Source organism: Chiloscyllium plagiosum, unplaced genomic scaffold (genome assembly GCF_037043375.1).
Source record: "Chiloscyllium plagiosum isolate Xiang-an unplaced genomic scaffold, Cpla_swu_hap1 HiC_scaffold_16, whole genome shotgun sequence".
Lineage (NCBI taxonomy): Eukaryota > Metazoa > Chordata > Chondrichthyes > Orectolobiformes > Hemiscylliidae > Chiloscyllium > Chiloscyllium plagiosum.
In genome coordinates, this window is record NW_028270154.1 from 66,232,678 (window position 1) to 66,249,685 (window position 17,008).

At 38.3% G+C, this 17,008-nt stretch overlaps 2 protein-coding genes across 2 annotated transcripts in view; one reads left to right on the forward strand and one right to left on the reverse strand.

Moving 5' to 3' along the window:
• ctnna1 (catenin (cadherin-associated protein), alpha 1) overlaps window positions 1–17,008 on the forward strand; it is a 160,540-nt gene that overhangs the window by 76,458 nt on the left and 67,074 nt on the right. The window lies entirely within an intron of this gene.
• lrrtm2 (leucine rich repeat transmembrane neuronal 2) lies at window positions 8,119–10,504 on the reverse strand. The gene is made up of 2 exons (XM_043703892.2): window positions 10,069–10,504; window positions 8,119–9,797 (listed from the first exon to the last, which is right to left on the reverse strand). The coding sequence occupies exons 1-2, from the start codon at window positions 10,070–10,072 to the stop codon at window positions 8,245–8,247; spliced, it is 1,557 nt and encodes a 518-aa protein (XP_043559827.1). The 5' UTR covers window positions 10,073–10,504; the 3' UTR covers window positions 8,119–8,244.

The following is a 17,008-nucleotide window of genomic DNA, read 5'->3' on the forward strand; positions in this document are numbered from 1 at the left end:
GGATTGTTGCCTTTTGTGGAGAAGGGATGTCTGCATATCTGATTATTTTTTTAAAAACTCGCTATGTTAACAATGTTGACATAACCATCCTGGGCAAATACATTTCCAAACTTACTAAGGAAGGTCAAGACTTAATTCAGGGTGCACTCTGCTTTAAAATGTATTCTATTCCATTCTTTCAATATCAGTTGGTGAAAATGATTAGCTTTGGAATTATAAAATTTAAACTTAGGTATTTTCATCAATCTAATTCATAAAAATTCACTTCAACATAATATTGTAGCAAGTCGAATAATACTGTACTCGAGCTCCAGTCAGGTATTTCAGTCAGGTACTGAAATACATGATCAGGTGTGCTCTGATTCTTTGGGCAGACGTTAGTTATTGATTATCCTAATTTAGTATTCCGAGGAAGTTATTATTCAGCAATCCTTTCCTTTTTTTAATGTGTAATAGACAACAGTATAGTGAATTACTTTTGTTGGTCTAGTTGCAAGAATCGGTCTTGAGGTTATTAATGTGTTGTATTCAAGTCATTGCATTTGAGGCAAGCTTTTACCACCATGCAGGGAGGAGGAGTTGAGAATGACCATTAGCCAAATTGATGGTTACTGGTGCAGAATTGAAGCGTTGACTGACCTGCCCATGCTCATAATTCCTAAATTTTAAAAATTCTTTGAGATTAACTTTTTTATTCCTTTCTACTTTTAGTTCCCTGTCCTGTTTAGTTGACTTAAAGGGGTAGTACAGCGCATATCACGGTGTAAAATATGTCATTTTCAACATGTGCACACATTAGTAAGTGTGCACATTTGTTTAAAATCTTTTTCTGAAATGTCCAGAGTTTTGAGCTTAATTCTACTACCGATTAACTTTATTTTGATTATCTAAATAATAGTTTTTGTCAATATTATGATGGGTAGATCATGTTTCATATGTTTGTATGAGGCATGGTTTTCACCATTTTGTTTTGCTGATGTTAGAATGTTGCGTCCATTTATTGCATTGAATTTGGCATTGAGATTTTTTTTTTTAAAAACACCTGCCCAATTTCCTTAAATGTGGCAACTACATTATCAATAGGCATATTTCAGAAATACCAAAGATGCAAAAGTTCAGTTGTGGAGAGACTGGAAAAGCTGGAATTGCGTTTAAAAGCAGGTTATGTTTATATTTAATAGAATCATTTAATTTTGATGGGTTATGATGTTGCATACACTTAACATTAATTACTGAATGGGTGGGGGGAGTATTTAATTCTTTTTACACAGCATGTTGGCAGTGAGGTTGACACAGGTAAATCTTGGAAAAGATGAACAAAGTTCAGGACTGGGGGCAAAGATCAGGAGTGAGATTGATCAGATACATCTTTCAAAGCAAATAGGCTGGCTTTTTGTACGATGCGACCCTGACTAAGTATTTTATTACTGCAAAGTTATTTGTTAAAGTTAATTACCTAACACTTGTATTTTTCACAATCTAAAGTTCATTGCTCAGTGCACATTTTATTTAATTTGTTTGTAGATTGGGTTATGTGCTTTTAAAAACCTTAAATTCACTTTTGTACATTAACCATCAATCCATAGCCCACAATTTAAATCTTTTTTTGATTTGAGATTTAATCTGTTTTTTAAAAGAAATTTCTTGCATTGAATTATTGGAAGGACAATCATCTACATTGCCTAATTTGAAATAACTTCAGAGCTATTTTTTTTTTAAATTCTAAATGTTTGTAGACCAGTTGCTCCAATCAGTTGAACTTTAATGTGAATTTTCAGAGGTGCTATTCATTTGGCTTTGTTGTGCCCAATGTACTTTGTTTTGGCAGTGCCACTCAGTACCTAATGCTGTCTTCAAGTAAAGTTTAACCATAAGACAGGATACAAGTCAGGATGGTGTGTGGCTTGGAGAGAAGCTTCTAGGTGGTAATATCCCATGCATCTCTTGCCCTTTATTTTTCTAGAAAGTGGAAACTGGATGTTTGGAAGGTGGTGCTGGATGACTCTTTAGTATATCAGGTATATAGTGAGATTTTATAAAGCTCTACTTAGGCCCCATTTAGAATACTGTGACCAGTTTTGGGCCCCACACCTCAGGAAGGACATACTGGCATTGGAGTGTCCAGTGGAGATTCTCTCGATGATCCCCAGAATGGTAGGCCTAACATACGATGAACGACTGAGGATCCTGGGATTGTATTCATTAGAGTTTAGAAGGTTGAGGGGAGAATCTAATAAAAACCTATAAGATAAAGCATGGCTTAGAAAAGGTGGAAGCTGGGAATTTGTTTCCATTAGGCAGGGAGACTAGGACCTGTGGGCACACCCTTGGATGTCAATTTAGAATGGAAATGAGACATTTCTTCAGCCAGAGTGGTTGGCCTGTGGAATCTATCGCCATGGAGCGCAATAAAGGCCGGGACGTTGTGTGTTTTCAAGGTAGAGATTGGTAAGTTCTTGATCTCGCAAGGAATTAAGGGCTACGGGGAACGTGCGGGTAAGTGGAGCCCATCAGCCATGATTAAATGGCGGAGTGGACTTGATGGGCCGAATGACCTTGCATCCACTCCTATGTCTTATGGCATTATAGTACTCACTGTGGTTTGGTAGTGGAATGAATGAATGTTTCAGGTGAATGGAGCATTGATGAAGTGCCCTGCTTCTGCTGAGTTTCTTATTGAGTTTCTTATTGGAATTTGAAAGAGTGGAGTACAAGAATTTCAAAATTTGCTATCTTTACAAGCCTAATATGGATTGCTTTTGTAATTTGGAAATATTTATCATGTAGTTTTATGATGGAGCTATGTTTGTCAGATTGCACTGTTTACAGTGTAGGATAGATTGAACAGCTAATGGTCTGGCTAGTAAATTAAATACTGATCTAATCTATTTTTCTAATGAGCCTGTTCAGATGTTACACACCTTTTGGAGTAGGTGCGACTTGAACCTGGGCCTCTCTGGTTCAGGGCAGGGACCGCACTACAAGGGCTCTAAGTACTAACCTAATAATTGTATGACAAATAGGGATAATCTGTAGATGTCAGTCCTCACACTAATACTTAGGGAAGAAACCAATTAGCTTTGCAATTGGTGTTCAAAATAAACAGAGAATTTCACTGCCCCTCGCAGGAATCTTGCATTCATTTACTGGATTTATTCAACGGCACCAGAGTCAATCATTTAGTGTTAATGGATAAACATTTGGGAAGTTGCAGGATACTATACTTACAGTTCATGCAGACAATGGCCTCTATCTGTTACTGAAAGCCAGCACTAATATTTGAATGTTCCAGTGTTGATGGACTTTTTAAAAATAAAAAGGTGTCCAAAAATGGGCACATTAGATTGGTTGGCCATGCTTAAAGAAAATGCGCCAAAGGATGTGCAGATTAGGTGGGCCAATCTGATATTACAAAAAGCTGACTTGGAATTATGGGAGTGGAGTTGGGGATTGGGTATGGGTGAATGCTGTTTGGAGGATCAGTGAAAACTCGATGGGTTGAATGGTGCAGAACAAGACCATAGGAATTTGCTTCTGTGGCAGATATTTAATATTTCGTTCCTATCTTTTGTATTTCTTCCTCCCTCTCTCCACCCAAACTTGCTCGTACCCCTTGCACTCTTTCACACACTCTCTTCTCTCGGCACTTGCATTCTCTCTCTTGCATTCGTATGCTGGGTCTGTCGCATGCATGCTCTCTCTCACCACTTGTTCTCTATCTCACCAAACTCTACGTCTTGCTCTCGCCAGGTCTCTCTCGTGTCGCACACTCGCTTGCTGTTGCGCCTCACTATCCTTTGCCACTCCTTCACTCTCCAGCCTTCATTCCCACAACCAATATTCTAGAAATGTTTTCAGTTTGAAGCCATAGCTCTAAACAAGAAATTGAATGTATGAATGAATTTATTGTAGGACTGGGGGAATGAGTTGGAGATATTACTCTTTTGTGTGGTGTTTCATCTGCAACCTTGTATGTGAGCTTGTTGGTCATTTTCAAGTTCTGATGACATTTTAAAAATTTACTTCATTTTATTACTGTTTATAGGGGCTTGGTCTGTGCAAAAATGTATAACTTCATGTGCACACAGCGACAGCAGATAGTCTGTTCTGTGCCTCTTCAAATCTAATTTTCACTTACCATATCACAATGATAGTGAATCATGCTGGGCATTGTTCTACTGATGCTGTACTTATTGTATTCTTAGACAGATGTGGTGAGGAACTACAATCTCTCCTGATCTTTTCTTCACACAGCAATTCCCACTGAGGTCACTGGATTATAATCAGATTATAGAGCATGAGCCTTTTCTTTCTTGCAATTCTAGTCATAATTGAATACAACTTCACGTTTGTATTATGTTCTCCATCATGAACTTAAAGTTTGTGGTCTCATTGCTGATCTTTGATTTTGCTATTTCTTTTTCTTAAATACTAGTTCCAAATGTTCTATTTGACCATTCAGGTCTGATAGACATTTCATTATTGGATTTTTAAAAAATTAAATCCCGATTTTTAAATTCTTATCCGGGAGACTACTGAAAGTTTTAATTTTGTTTTAAAAAAAATTGCTTTGGCATAGACAGACATCATCTCTCCAAAGGTACAGTTTTCACGAAAATTGTATTTTAGACCTTGATAGTAAAAAAAAATTCTAGGATCAACATGTCTGTGTCATTAGCTGTGCATCTTATGTTTCTATTAGATGTTCTTGGCTGACTTTTATCAAATGCATAAACTAGAAAGAACCGTACAAAACAAAATACTTCAAGTGATGTCAAGATTCTGCAAAGCAATTTTTAACTATATTTCTGGAGTTTAGTTGAGAATATGGTTGTTCAATAGTAATAGAGTTAATGCTTAAAAAATTGCAACACAAGATTAGGAAGAATGAACTTAAAATCCAGCGAGAATTGTGACTTTTTTTAGGTTTTGTTGTTGGAGAGTCTCGTCTGCCACTTGTGGTTTCCAAGGGTTGGTGTTCATTGCTAAGCACAGAATTGGTCCTCATTGTATTTGTTGTATCTAAGTCCTGGAAATGAACTATTTCCTTTTTTGCACTGATTAGGATTGTTTCCTTTTATATCGCATGTAACATAAGGTGAAGCATGTGCTCATACGAAAGTTAGATGAGTCGATTTAATAGTTCAGTGGTATAGAGTCATCAAAATGTACAGCACAGAAACAGACCCTTCCAACTCTTTCATGCCAACCAAATGGTCTAAGGTAGTCCCATTTACCAGCATTTGGCCCCTATATATTCATATACCTATCCAGATGCCTTTTAAATGTCACCGTACCACCACCCCTCTGGCAACTCATTCCACACATGTACCCACGCTCTGCTTGAAAAAGTTGCCCTCGAGTCCATTTATATTAAAAAAATCTTTCTCACATTAAACCTATACCCTCTAATTTTGGACTCCCCTAAACTGGGAAAAAGATTGTGGTTGTTCATTCTATCCATGCCTCTCATCATTTTGTAAACTTCTATAAGGTCACCCCTCAGCCTCCAATACTCCAGGAAAAAAAGCCTCCGCATATTCTCCTCTCTATAACTCAAATCCTTCAATCCCAAAAACATCCTTGTATGTCTATTCTGAACCCTCTTAAATTTAACAACATCCTTCCTGTAGCAAGGAAACCTGAATTGAATGCAGTATTCTAAAAGTGGCCTCACCAATGTTCTGCATATAACCCAGCTCTTGTACTCAATGCATTAATCAATGAAAACAAGCGTGCCAAAAAACATTGTTGTCATCCTGTTTACATGCCATTCCACTTTCAAGGAACTATGCAGGTGCACCCCTAGGTCTTTTTGTTTGGCAACACTCCCCAAGTCCTCCCTTCAATTGAGAGTCCTGCCCTGTTTTGCCTTTAAAAAAAAATGTAATGCCTCACATTTATTTATAAATTAAACTTCCTTTGCCCCTCATCAGTCCATTGGCCCAAGTGACCAAGTTCCCACTGTACTCTGAAGCAGCCTTTTTCACTGACAACTCAGCCAAACGTTTTAACCATACCTTCTGTATTCACGTCCAAATCATTATCACATCTAAACCAGTGGACCCAGCACCGATCCTTGCGCTGACCAGTGGTCGCAGACCTCTAGTCTGGAAAACAGCCCTTTACCACCATCCTCTGTCTTCTACCTTCAAACCAATTCTGCTTCCCATCAACTAGGTTCCCCTGGATTCCATGTGATGTAACCTACTATATGGAATCTGGTCGAATGCCTTGCTGAAGTCCATATGAATAGCATCTATTGCTCGCTCTTCTGAGATATCTTTACGGCCTATCTTAGGGAGGTATCCAATTTTGTAGTAAACTGCAGATTATCATGCACTTTGATCAATCAATTGGCTACATTTCTGTTGATTTCAGAAACCTTGCTTCAGAGTCTGGAGAAATTCAGTATTAAGAATTTAGTGCAATTTGGGATAGGAAGAGAGAATTCAAAGCAAAGTTCCTGGTAATCTTCACCGGAAACCAGCTTTGGATGCTCTCTTTTTTAAAACTGCTTAATAAAAGATCAAATTTCACAGAAGAGAGAATGCTGATTTATTAATCAGTGTGATCTGATGGAGGTTTTCAGATTTTAGTGTTAAGCTGTGAAATAAATGACCCTGGTCAGATGCATTCATGGTATTGCTGCCATGCATTGCTCCGAAGCAGATTTAAACCCATATATAAATGCCTGTTATATGTACGAACAGAAAGGAGACAGGTATGACCTTTTTATCATTGCCGATTCAGTGCATTGTTTTATAATATTTCATTTTTGAACCACTTGCATAAAGGGGGCAGCATTGTACTACAAAGTTACAATTATTTTGAATTTGAACCCTCAATTTAATAACTAGTGAATCTATCTTTATTTTTCTTTCCTACCCTATATTCTTCGACTTTTGCTTGGTGATACTTGCTTCCTGCCTTTACGCTCTGGGACATTTGCTTGTATTGCTTTGATTCTATGCCCAATCTAGCTCCTGGTATCTTGTAATCTTGGAACTGACTGTGAATACTGTTGAACACAGCAAGTGATAAGATGATTGAGCTTGGCTGGTATTTTATTAAATTTCCAAGTGACTTCCTCATCACCCCTCCCTTAACAACAGAAATGGCACTTCTTCCAACATTCTTTCCTGAGTGAGCTACATTGATAAAATTGACATCCAGTAAAAATTTGGCTTTGGTCATGCACTATATTTCTGTGATGTGTTAATTTGTCACATCGGACATAAGCACATTTCTGTTTTCTTGTGTAATTTGACTGACGTCCACGTGGAAGCTTCTTAATTGAATCAACCAGTTGAACATTGCTTTATATTTACTTAATGTAGCGTTTCATGTGGATACTGCAGCAAACTGTTAATCTGTGGTTTAATGTTTTGTGACAATATTTTTAATAATGCTAGCGAACTTTAAGATGTTCTTCTAAAAATATGAACTACAGTTTGGGTGGTTTTATGATGCCTGGGTCATTGTTATTTGGTCTAATAATTTGTCTTTTATTCAAGATTGAGGAGCAAAATTATTGTACAGTTCAGTGGGTTTCATAACTACTCCTATGAAAGCACAGTTAGCTGTTAGCCATATTAATGTACTTGCCTTAATTGTTTAGCTTGTTGATCTGCTAAACAAGCAAAAGCTTCGCTTACCCTGTCAGTATAAAACATAAAAAATCTTGTTTTCGTTTTGACATGTAAAAAACACAGCTGACCATTAATTCTTCCTAGTTTCTACCTTATGAAACAGAATGACCACAGTTTCAAACTGAGCCCATTATTTAATAACTTGTAGTTATTAAATAACTTATCTAAAAGTCGTTGTGCAATGTGGATGATGCCAAGGGCATCAGATAATGGAAAGTTTGACCATTAGTGACAGACCACCTGCATCACCTCGAATGGCAAAGGAGGTACTTTTTTTTAGAAGCATGTTTTTAAGTGTGTCTCTTTTTTTAGTTTTTTGTGAAACCATTACTGAAATAATTTCTTCTACCAGTAATTATAACAAAAACAATTTTAAGTATATAGCATGGTGAATATATAGATTGAAAAATCTAAACCAACCTTCATTCATAGCTTCAGGTATAATTTAGAGTAAAAGAGCCAGTGCCAGAATTTTGGTAACTTTATTCTGCAAATAAAAAATATTAAAGTTCAATTCTGTAGTTAAAAGTTTTTTTTTACTCACAGATTTCCCATTTCTTAAACTGAATGATGGTTACATGAGCTCAGTAATTTATACTTCACATTCTTTATAAGGCAGCTGCTGACACTTGCATTGTCCATAACCATTTATGATCACCAATGCGCCTTCCTCGTGGGTGGGCTCATATTCATTATAGGGTACTTGTGTAGATAAATCTGCCATGGGCTGCCTGGCTTGGTGGCGAATTTGCCTCCGGTGTTGCATCATGGAGCAATGCCTTATACGTCTTAGAGTAGGGGGACAGCATTTCCGTGATATGTACACCACAAGAATAATGAGGAAAAAAGAGAACAATAGAGCCATTGTTCCAGTTATTATCCTGTGAGTAAAGAGAGTATTATCAGGCTCAAGGAAGTCTTCAGTAGTTGTTTCTATAGTGGGATTTTCAGTATCCTCTGTGCTGGAGCCAGTGAACATTAATTCATTTGCGTATTCAGTGGTTTCTGATAGCTGTGTAGAATCTGTGTAGCCAGTAGTTATTTGTGTGGTGGTTGCTGAAAGATTACTGCAGATTTGAAATCCATGAACAGCATCTAAGATGTCCTCGCCTTGTGTGTGCTCTGGGCTAGCACAAACGATTGAATTCTCCCATCGACCTTGGAAACTGCTTAGCCAGGAGGCCATGGCACAAATATTTTTGTTACAAACCCACATGTTACTAGAAAGACCGATGTGAGTTAAAGATTTCCATGAATTAACAATCTGGGCATCCAGTGTGGTAAGCTTGTTTGAATCCATCAGAAGTATCTTTAGGTTCGGCATTGTTGGGAAAACGTTAGGCTCAATTGTTCTAATCTCATTTCCGGTTACATCGAGCTTTTCCAGTGTGTCCCAAGTCCATTCCATTCCACATAGCAGGATACTAATTTTGTTCCACTGTAAAAATAGTGTTTGGAGACTGATTAGCCGAGGGAAATGAGCAAAATTAATCTTTGTCAGCTGGTTATGCTCTAGGTGAAGCTCCTTGAGTTTGATTAATCCTGCAAAGCCATTACGAGCTAGGCTTCGCAAACGATTGTGGCTTATATCCAAAAACTCTAAGCTTCGGCAGTCCCAGAAAACCCTGATAGGAATGGTCCTTAGTGAATTTGAACGTAGATGCAGAGTTTGAAGTTTCCGTAAGCTATGGAATTGCTCTGGTTGCAGAGAAGTAATTTGATTAAATGACAGGTCCAGATTCTGCAAGTTAATCAGTTGGCTGAATGTCGTATTTGCCAGTTGCACAATCCTGTTGTAGCTGAGGATTAATTCTTTGAGTTTATATAGTCCTTGGAAGGCATCCACTTGAATAATAGAAATCTGGTTGTGATCTAAATAGAGCCATGCAAGTTGGCTGAATCTTGTAAACTGATCGTTTTGCAGTTCAACAAAAGTATTGTGCCTGAGTGACAAGCCAATAGACCCGTGGGAGACATTATCGGGTACTCCTTGAAAACCTTGGGAATCGCAATAAAAGAGCAGCTCCTCGCATCTGCATTTTTGTGGACATGCTGTGCCTGAGGCAGGCAGCATTTTCAACAGCATGCTCATCACACACAATGCCACCGTTGTTGGCCCCCCCAATGGCCACTTCGAATGCAAACCTGTAGGTGGCAATCAGATGAAATTCACTTAGGTTTCCAGCCTAAACAGTCCATCGTATATGGTGATTTAGATGTTTCATTCCCCTCCCCCACAAAAGCTCTGTAGCTAATGATCATAGAATTATCAGATGTGATTTTGTTTTTAAATGCGTGGACCGATCTATGCTTTCAACACACGAAGTAATTTGCTGCTCCTTCCCGCTTCATCCCTCCATCCCTGTTTCCCCTCCTGTCAGTTTTGAAAATCCCATTTTAAACGAAAAACACTTACCCATTCTTTTCTGCACATTGGAGACTGCATTCAACTATCCTTCTGTTCAGACTCCTCGAGCAGTGAGCTGGAAAGAAGTTCCAATGGAAGAGGCAGCTTTTGAAAAGATGCAATACAAAAAGGATTTCTGTTTCCTTTCACAAGACAATGGCGAGTATTCCAGTTGAAGGCTAAAGGAAAAATGCCATAACAAATCTTCACCTATCCCAGCTGTAACATTTCCTCCCAAAGCTTTGCCCTTGCCCTGCTTTGATTTCCACTGGCTTAGAACTATGGAATTTTTTCTCGAGAATGAATGAAAACAAACATTTCCTTTTACTTGTCCATTCAATTGATTAATTGAAGCTCAAACCTTTGGCTGCACAGCTGGTGGTCCTGTCCTTAACTTGTTGATGGTAATGAAGTACTTGTACAGAGACTAGCTAGCGGTGCGAACACATTGACTGAAAGCTCCTTTGGAAAGGAGAGCTGTGCTGGTGCTGCAAGAGCGCAGACTTGCAGATTGGTGGCAGGCTGGCGTAAGCTTGTGACGTGCAATGTTTTTGGGCTTTTCAGTGGCATGATGATGAGCTTCATGCTGCATGCAGTCTGCAAATTGGATGAAACAGACACTGAAGCATTGAAAATGACTAACTAACAAATAAAAGGGGAAGTACTGGATATAATATTTGTCTAGAGTTGTCTGTTAATACAACAATGTAGCAGATTCATTGTTGTATTAAATTCCTGTTCTAGTTTTTAAGTAAAATCTATAAGAAGTAAATAGCTAATCTTGAAAAGCAAATAGCTTTCAGGTATAAATCCTCTGACCTTAAATTGAATAGAAGTTTATTTCTACAATTTACTTTTTAATTATTAGCATACAAAAACATTGATCAATAAAACTTCATTTTGTCTGGTTTAATGGAAGTAGTATTTCTCTATTATGAGTATCTATCAATCTTGAAATATTTTAAAAATTATGGCAAAATGGCTCCATGTATGACATGACTTTTTAAGCTATAGATTAATTTTGTTTTTTAATTTATTTTATAGAAGTACTTGTGTTCAACAGCATATTTGTATATTTTGGCTAATTTTATATTAGACCTTAATACAATATTTAGATGATTAAATATGCTCGCAAAGAAATGAGATGTGCATTTTTGTTCTTTGATTTTTTTCTACCATCCCATTTCTAAATCCTTGCATGTTATAAAACATAGTGACGTATGATCTGTGCATTGTGTTTACCAGAGTAAACATAGTCATGCGTATAACCCTGTAAAGAATTGGACCATTGGCAGTCAAACATAATCTCACCTTTTTTAGCATCTTCAAGTTCACTTTCAGCAAAGACCACTGCATAGTTATTAGGAACACCATGATATTCATCTTTTTCGTCTGACTTTCCTTACCAAGCTGTTAAAGTCAGTTGTCCTGTCTATATTGCATCCTTGCTGGGCTCAACTAAGTTGGAACAAACCAGAGAACAAACTGAGATACACCATGAATAAACTAGCTGAACTAAATGATTAATGTTCAAAATCCTGGTTCAGGAGCACCCCGTGATCAAATCTGTGGAATGTTTTTCTTAGTTTTTTCTTCTCCTTCCAATTTCTCCCAAATTGATTCCAAAATATATGCATGTTTAATTATTGGCCTTCTCCTTTTGCCATAGAAACATGGAAAATTTATGGCATAAGTGGAGACCATTGAGCTCATAATTTCTTCTCACTTGCTCCCTGTCATTGTCAGTTTTAGTTTCAACTTTCAACTTTCCCAAGGATCCTGTGGACTTCTGGTTTGCCAATCAGTCTGTCATGTGAGACCCTTGTCAATTTTTTTTTTTTTAAACAATTTACATGGATTTTAAAATGTGCTACCATTAGTTCACTGCAACTATGGTCAGAATAGAGTCTTTACATTGGGGAGACAAAACGCAGACTGGGATACTGCTATGCAAAACACCTACGTTATGTCTGCAAAATGACCAAGTTTCCTGTTGCCTGCCACTTCAACACACTATTCGAGTTCCCTGGCCAATATCTCTGTCAGCAGTACTGTAGTGAAGCTCAGCGGAAGCTGGAAGAACAGAACCTCATTTTCAGCTTGGGAGTCCTGTAGCATTCGGGGCTCTATTGAATTCAATAAGTTCAGAGACTGAGCACCTTCTCCCATGTCCTTACCCTGATCCCCCCCACACCAGGTCGCTTTGTCACATTAGCAGCTTTGATTCTCCCAGTTTTGTGTCCTTTGTCTGCCCAACTATTCTGTCTCTGGGCTTCATCTCCAAATATTGTTTACTCCTTCCCCACACCCCCCCCCCCCACCCCCACCCCACCCCAACTCCATCTTCAGGATATACACACCAATTTTTCCTAGCTAGAACCCCTTCTGAAGAAGGGTCACTGGGGTCAGGAACACTAACTCATCTTCTCTGCAGTTGCTGCCCGATCTACAGAGTTTTACCAGCAATTTCTGTTTTAGTTATTTTTGGCATTGCGAATATCTTACAATGAACACCACCAAAATTAAAACTATCTGGTCATTTATCTCTTTACAATTTGTCTATCCTTGCTGTTTCCAAATTAGCTACTGTCTTTACTTGCCTTGCAACACTTAATTAGCTAGCTGTTGGGAACATTTGGATGGCTTGAGAATCTGTGAACAGCACCATATAAAAAGAGAGTTCTCCTATTTACTGTAGAAATCTCATTTTGAGTACAGGGAAGTAAACTAGAAATGTTGCCAACACCTGATTACAATGCAACCGTACAGTTTTTGTTTTGTTTTTAATTTGTTGCAATCCGGTAAAATACATTCCTTGGTGATTGATATTGCTCGTGCGTTGTCTTGGAAAGTTTCAAGAAGAATTTTATCAGACATAAATTTTTTAATATGGATAGAATTTAACCCTACCATTCAGATTATGAACAGACTATCAAGTTTCCAACATAGGCCATGGCAGTAAGGAAAGATGCATTTTTTTTCCTAGTTTAAGAACAGTGTGGTGAAAACTAAGAAATTGACATGATTGCCCAGTCATGTATGAATTAATGCATGGAATCCAAAAAGAAACTTTAGAGGTGACTATGTATGCTCTAGAACTCACATTTTAAACTGATTATGCTGCAAGGATAATGCTAGATTATGCTAGAAGGAAGGATTAGTTCACATTAAATAATGTGCATTACTGCAGAACCTTGGCGAAACTCGAGAGAATAACACGCAAAAGTTTCTTGTGCTCCGTTGACTCCATTTGAGAAAATTCAAAGCTTTTTGAATACTCTCAAGTGACAATTTGCTTGAGATTTAGGAATGAAGAAGTCTGTGTATGGAAACTGCAAATTAAGCTTTTGGTTAGCCTTTTCAGATCAGAACTATGATGGATGTTCATCAGTTTAAAGTCTTACCCACTTTTTTTTTCTTTGGGTGCTGCTCAGTTTTTATAAGTTAACAAAACATTCTGCTTTTATTTCAGATTTCCAACATTAACAGTATTTTGCTTTTTTATTTTACAGGTCAGTATTTAGATGATTTCTATGCCAATTCTCAACATTATTCTGATGAATATGAAGAAGCATCTAGATTAGTGGTGCTGGAAAAGCACAGCAGTTCAGGCAGCATCCGAGGAGCAGTAAAAATCGACGTTTCGGGCAAAAGCCCTTCATCAGGAGTACAGGCAAAGTGCCTGAAGGGTGGAGAGATTATCTCTCCACCCTTCAGGCACTTTGCCTGTATTCCTAATGAGGGCTTTTGCCCAAAACATCGATTTTTACTGCTCCTCGGATGCTGCCTGAACCGCTGTGCTTTTCCAGCACCACTCTAATCTAGACTCTGGTTTCCAGTATCTGCAGTCATTGTTTTTACCTTGAAGCATTTAGACATGTTCAAGGATTTATGCACAATAAACTCAAAACTTGCACTCATTTGCAACAAACAACAGAGAATTTTAAGGAAAAGTCACCATTTGAGACGCTGGACAAATAGTATGTCTTACTCATGCTGCTTTTTTACTACAGGTTGTTCTGGTTTAACGCATGTTTTGTTAATGCAAATTTACTATAACGCAATTGACAAATTGGAGGCACTGTTTCTAAAGCACAAACTTTTAAAGTGTGTATTGGTTATAATATGATTCTGGCTCCATTAGTTTAAATGATGTTGCTATTAAACGATTTGCTTAAACTGGGACTGCATGAGAATGGAACTATCACTTTGTAAAAGAACTGACAATTTCGTACTGGGTTGACTTCAAAAACTGTTTCTACACTGCATGGTACTTTGGAATGCAAAAGGCTAAGAAATACTGGAATTACATTGAGTAGTAGTCCTGGTAAAATTTAAATTACTTATACTGTTAGCAATGCTGTTAGTGCTAAAATAGTGCTATTAAGCATTCACTGTAACACTAACTAAATGTTGCTCAGGATTGCACGTACAATCCAGATTAAAGGAGAAGGTACTTGAGAAATTAGTGGTAACTGTACTGACAGATGGTGCTATGTGTACTTAATTTTATAAGCACATTGTACATTGAAATTGTAACTGAGTCTTGGAGGTCCTGTTTAAAAGCAGCAAATAACTGTTGAGTAATTATACTTAAAAATTTAAGTCATGGAATATTATGCAGTTCATCTATGCACTCATATTTGTGGTTTCTCAATTTCTTGAACATTAAAATACTATTGCAAACCAGGTGTCTCAACACCGCCCAGGTGTTGTGGGTGGCACGGTAGTACACTGGTTAGCACTGCTACCTCACAGCGCCAGAGACCCGGGTTCAATTCCCGCCACAGGCAACTGACTGTGTGGAGTTTGCACATTTTCCCCGTGTCTGCGTGGGTTTCCTCCGAGTGTTCCAGTTTCCTCCCACAGTCCAAAGATGTGCAGGTAAGGTGAATTGGCCATACTAAATTGCCCGTAGTGTTAGGTAAGGGGTAAATGTAGGGATATGGGTGGGTTGCGCTTTGGTGGGTCGGTGTGGACTCGTTGGGCCGAAGGGCCTGTTTCCACACTCTAATGTAATGTAATCTAATTTAAACACTTGCTTTCTTTTAGCATCAGCGTATACTTGTGTCTGAGTACAATTTCTTACACCACCAAATCTAGAATACAAGCTTAGTGAAGGGGCAGATGGGCAGTTTACACTGATGGTTACTGGTATCGACTGGTTGTACAAGTCACTTGCAAGTTGCACTTCTGGTCGTCTTGTTCGAATACTATGACATCACAAAGAGGCCATGTCTGTCTTTTTTGACCTTGATTTCCAATCCATTTGATGACCCTCGTTTGCTGTTTCCCAAATTTGATTCCCTTTATAATCCAACTTCAAGGTTTGAAAGTTGTGATTCCTCTGTGAACATAGTTACAATGAGTGTATAGCTGTTATAACTTGGTCAGAGTTTTGTAGCAAGCATTAAGAGCTCATGATTTCAAAATTTCAGCTTGTGACTCCACTTGGTGGCCCTGACTCCATTTGGGAAGCCCTGCTCTCGTTCTTATTTCCAAACAAACCTTTTAAAAGGAAGCTTCTAAATTTTTTTATTCCATTGAAAGATATATGTTGACCTTGTTCTCTATTGTTATGTTTTGAAGGCATTTTTTTAAATGGGGTTGTTTTGATAGCTAATGTATGATTAGAGGAGGTAGTACTTGTCTCTGACAAGTTTCCTGCACATCTGATTCCTCTGTGCTACTAACAATGAATGCAAATGTAAATGATGTCTGAATATGATGCATCTAATTTGCATGTGTGGTTGCTTCAAAGTTGCAGGGCCTTTTCAGTTCTCTGTGACTACAAAGCTCTCATGCACATTAATGGTAATCAAATCTGAGTAGTCTTAAAGGTTTCTATGTACCTGAGCTATTATTTTTGAAATATTTGTTAATCTTCAAATTACTTACAAAATCTGAATGTAAATATTCTTGTAGAATAGATATTAGATTAGATTAGATTAGATTCCCTACAGTGTGGAAACAGGCCCTTCAGCCCAACCAGTCCACACCGACCCTCCAAAGAGTAATCCACCCAGACCCATTTCCCTCTGACTAATGCACCTAACACCATGAGCAATTTAGCATGGCCAATTCACCTGGCCTGCACGTCTTTGGACTGTGGTAGGATACCGGAGCACCCAGAGAAAACCCGGTCAGACACTGGGAGAATGTACAAACTCCCCAAGGCTGGAATCAAACCTGGGATCCTGGTGCTGTGAGGCAGTAGTGCTAACCACTGAGCCACCACCACGCCGCCTCCCTTTTTTCTAAAATTCATGTCTCCAGTTTAATAATTGATGGAATCTATCAGCTCATTTGCTTCCTTGCTCTCACTCATTTTGCAAACTCATCAGCTTGCTTTTCTCTTGTCCTCTCCTTTCTCATGCCTGCCCTCCCTCAGTCCCTGTTGGTTCGTTTGCTCACCTGCCATCCCCATTCTCTCTGCAACCTAAGAAATGCGACATTGAACTAATCAAAACTGTGTTTTGACATTTAAGCTGATTTTAATATTCTGTGTTCTCATAGTAAAGACTCGTGGAACTAACATTTGACACAAGTTAAGATGTATTTTGAGGCTTGAAGGCAGAAGATGAACTGGTAATTCTCAAAATCCTTTTCTGTTTTGGAGGATTGTTTTGTGCTTGGTTCCTCAATGGAGTACAGGCAGAGCCAATTTTATGGCACTACAAATGGCTTAGTTGTTCAGGATGGGAGAAAGAGGAAACAAGGCATAGTGATCGGGGTTTCATTAGTTAGGTCATTAGACGAGCATTTCTGTGGCAATAAATGTGGCTCATGAATTGTATGTTGCTTCTTGCCAAAGTCTAAAACATTACAGAACAGTTGTAGGATAAGTTGTGTGGAATGGTGAACTGACAAGGTCCTGGTCCATCTTCTAACCAGTGACACGGATGAGAATGTGGGATCTGGTCCTACCATCAGGATTGGGAGAATTAGC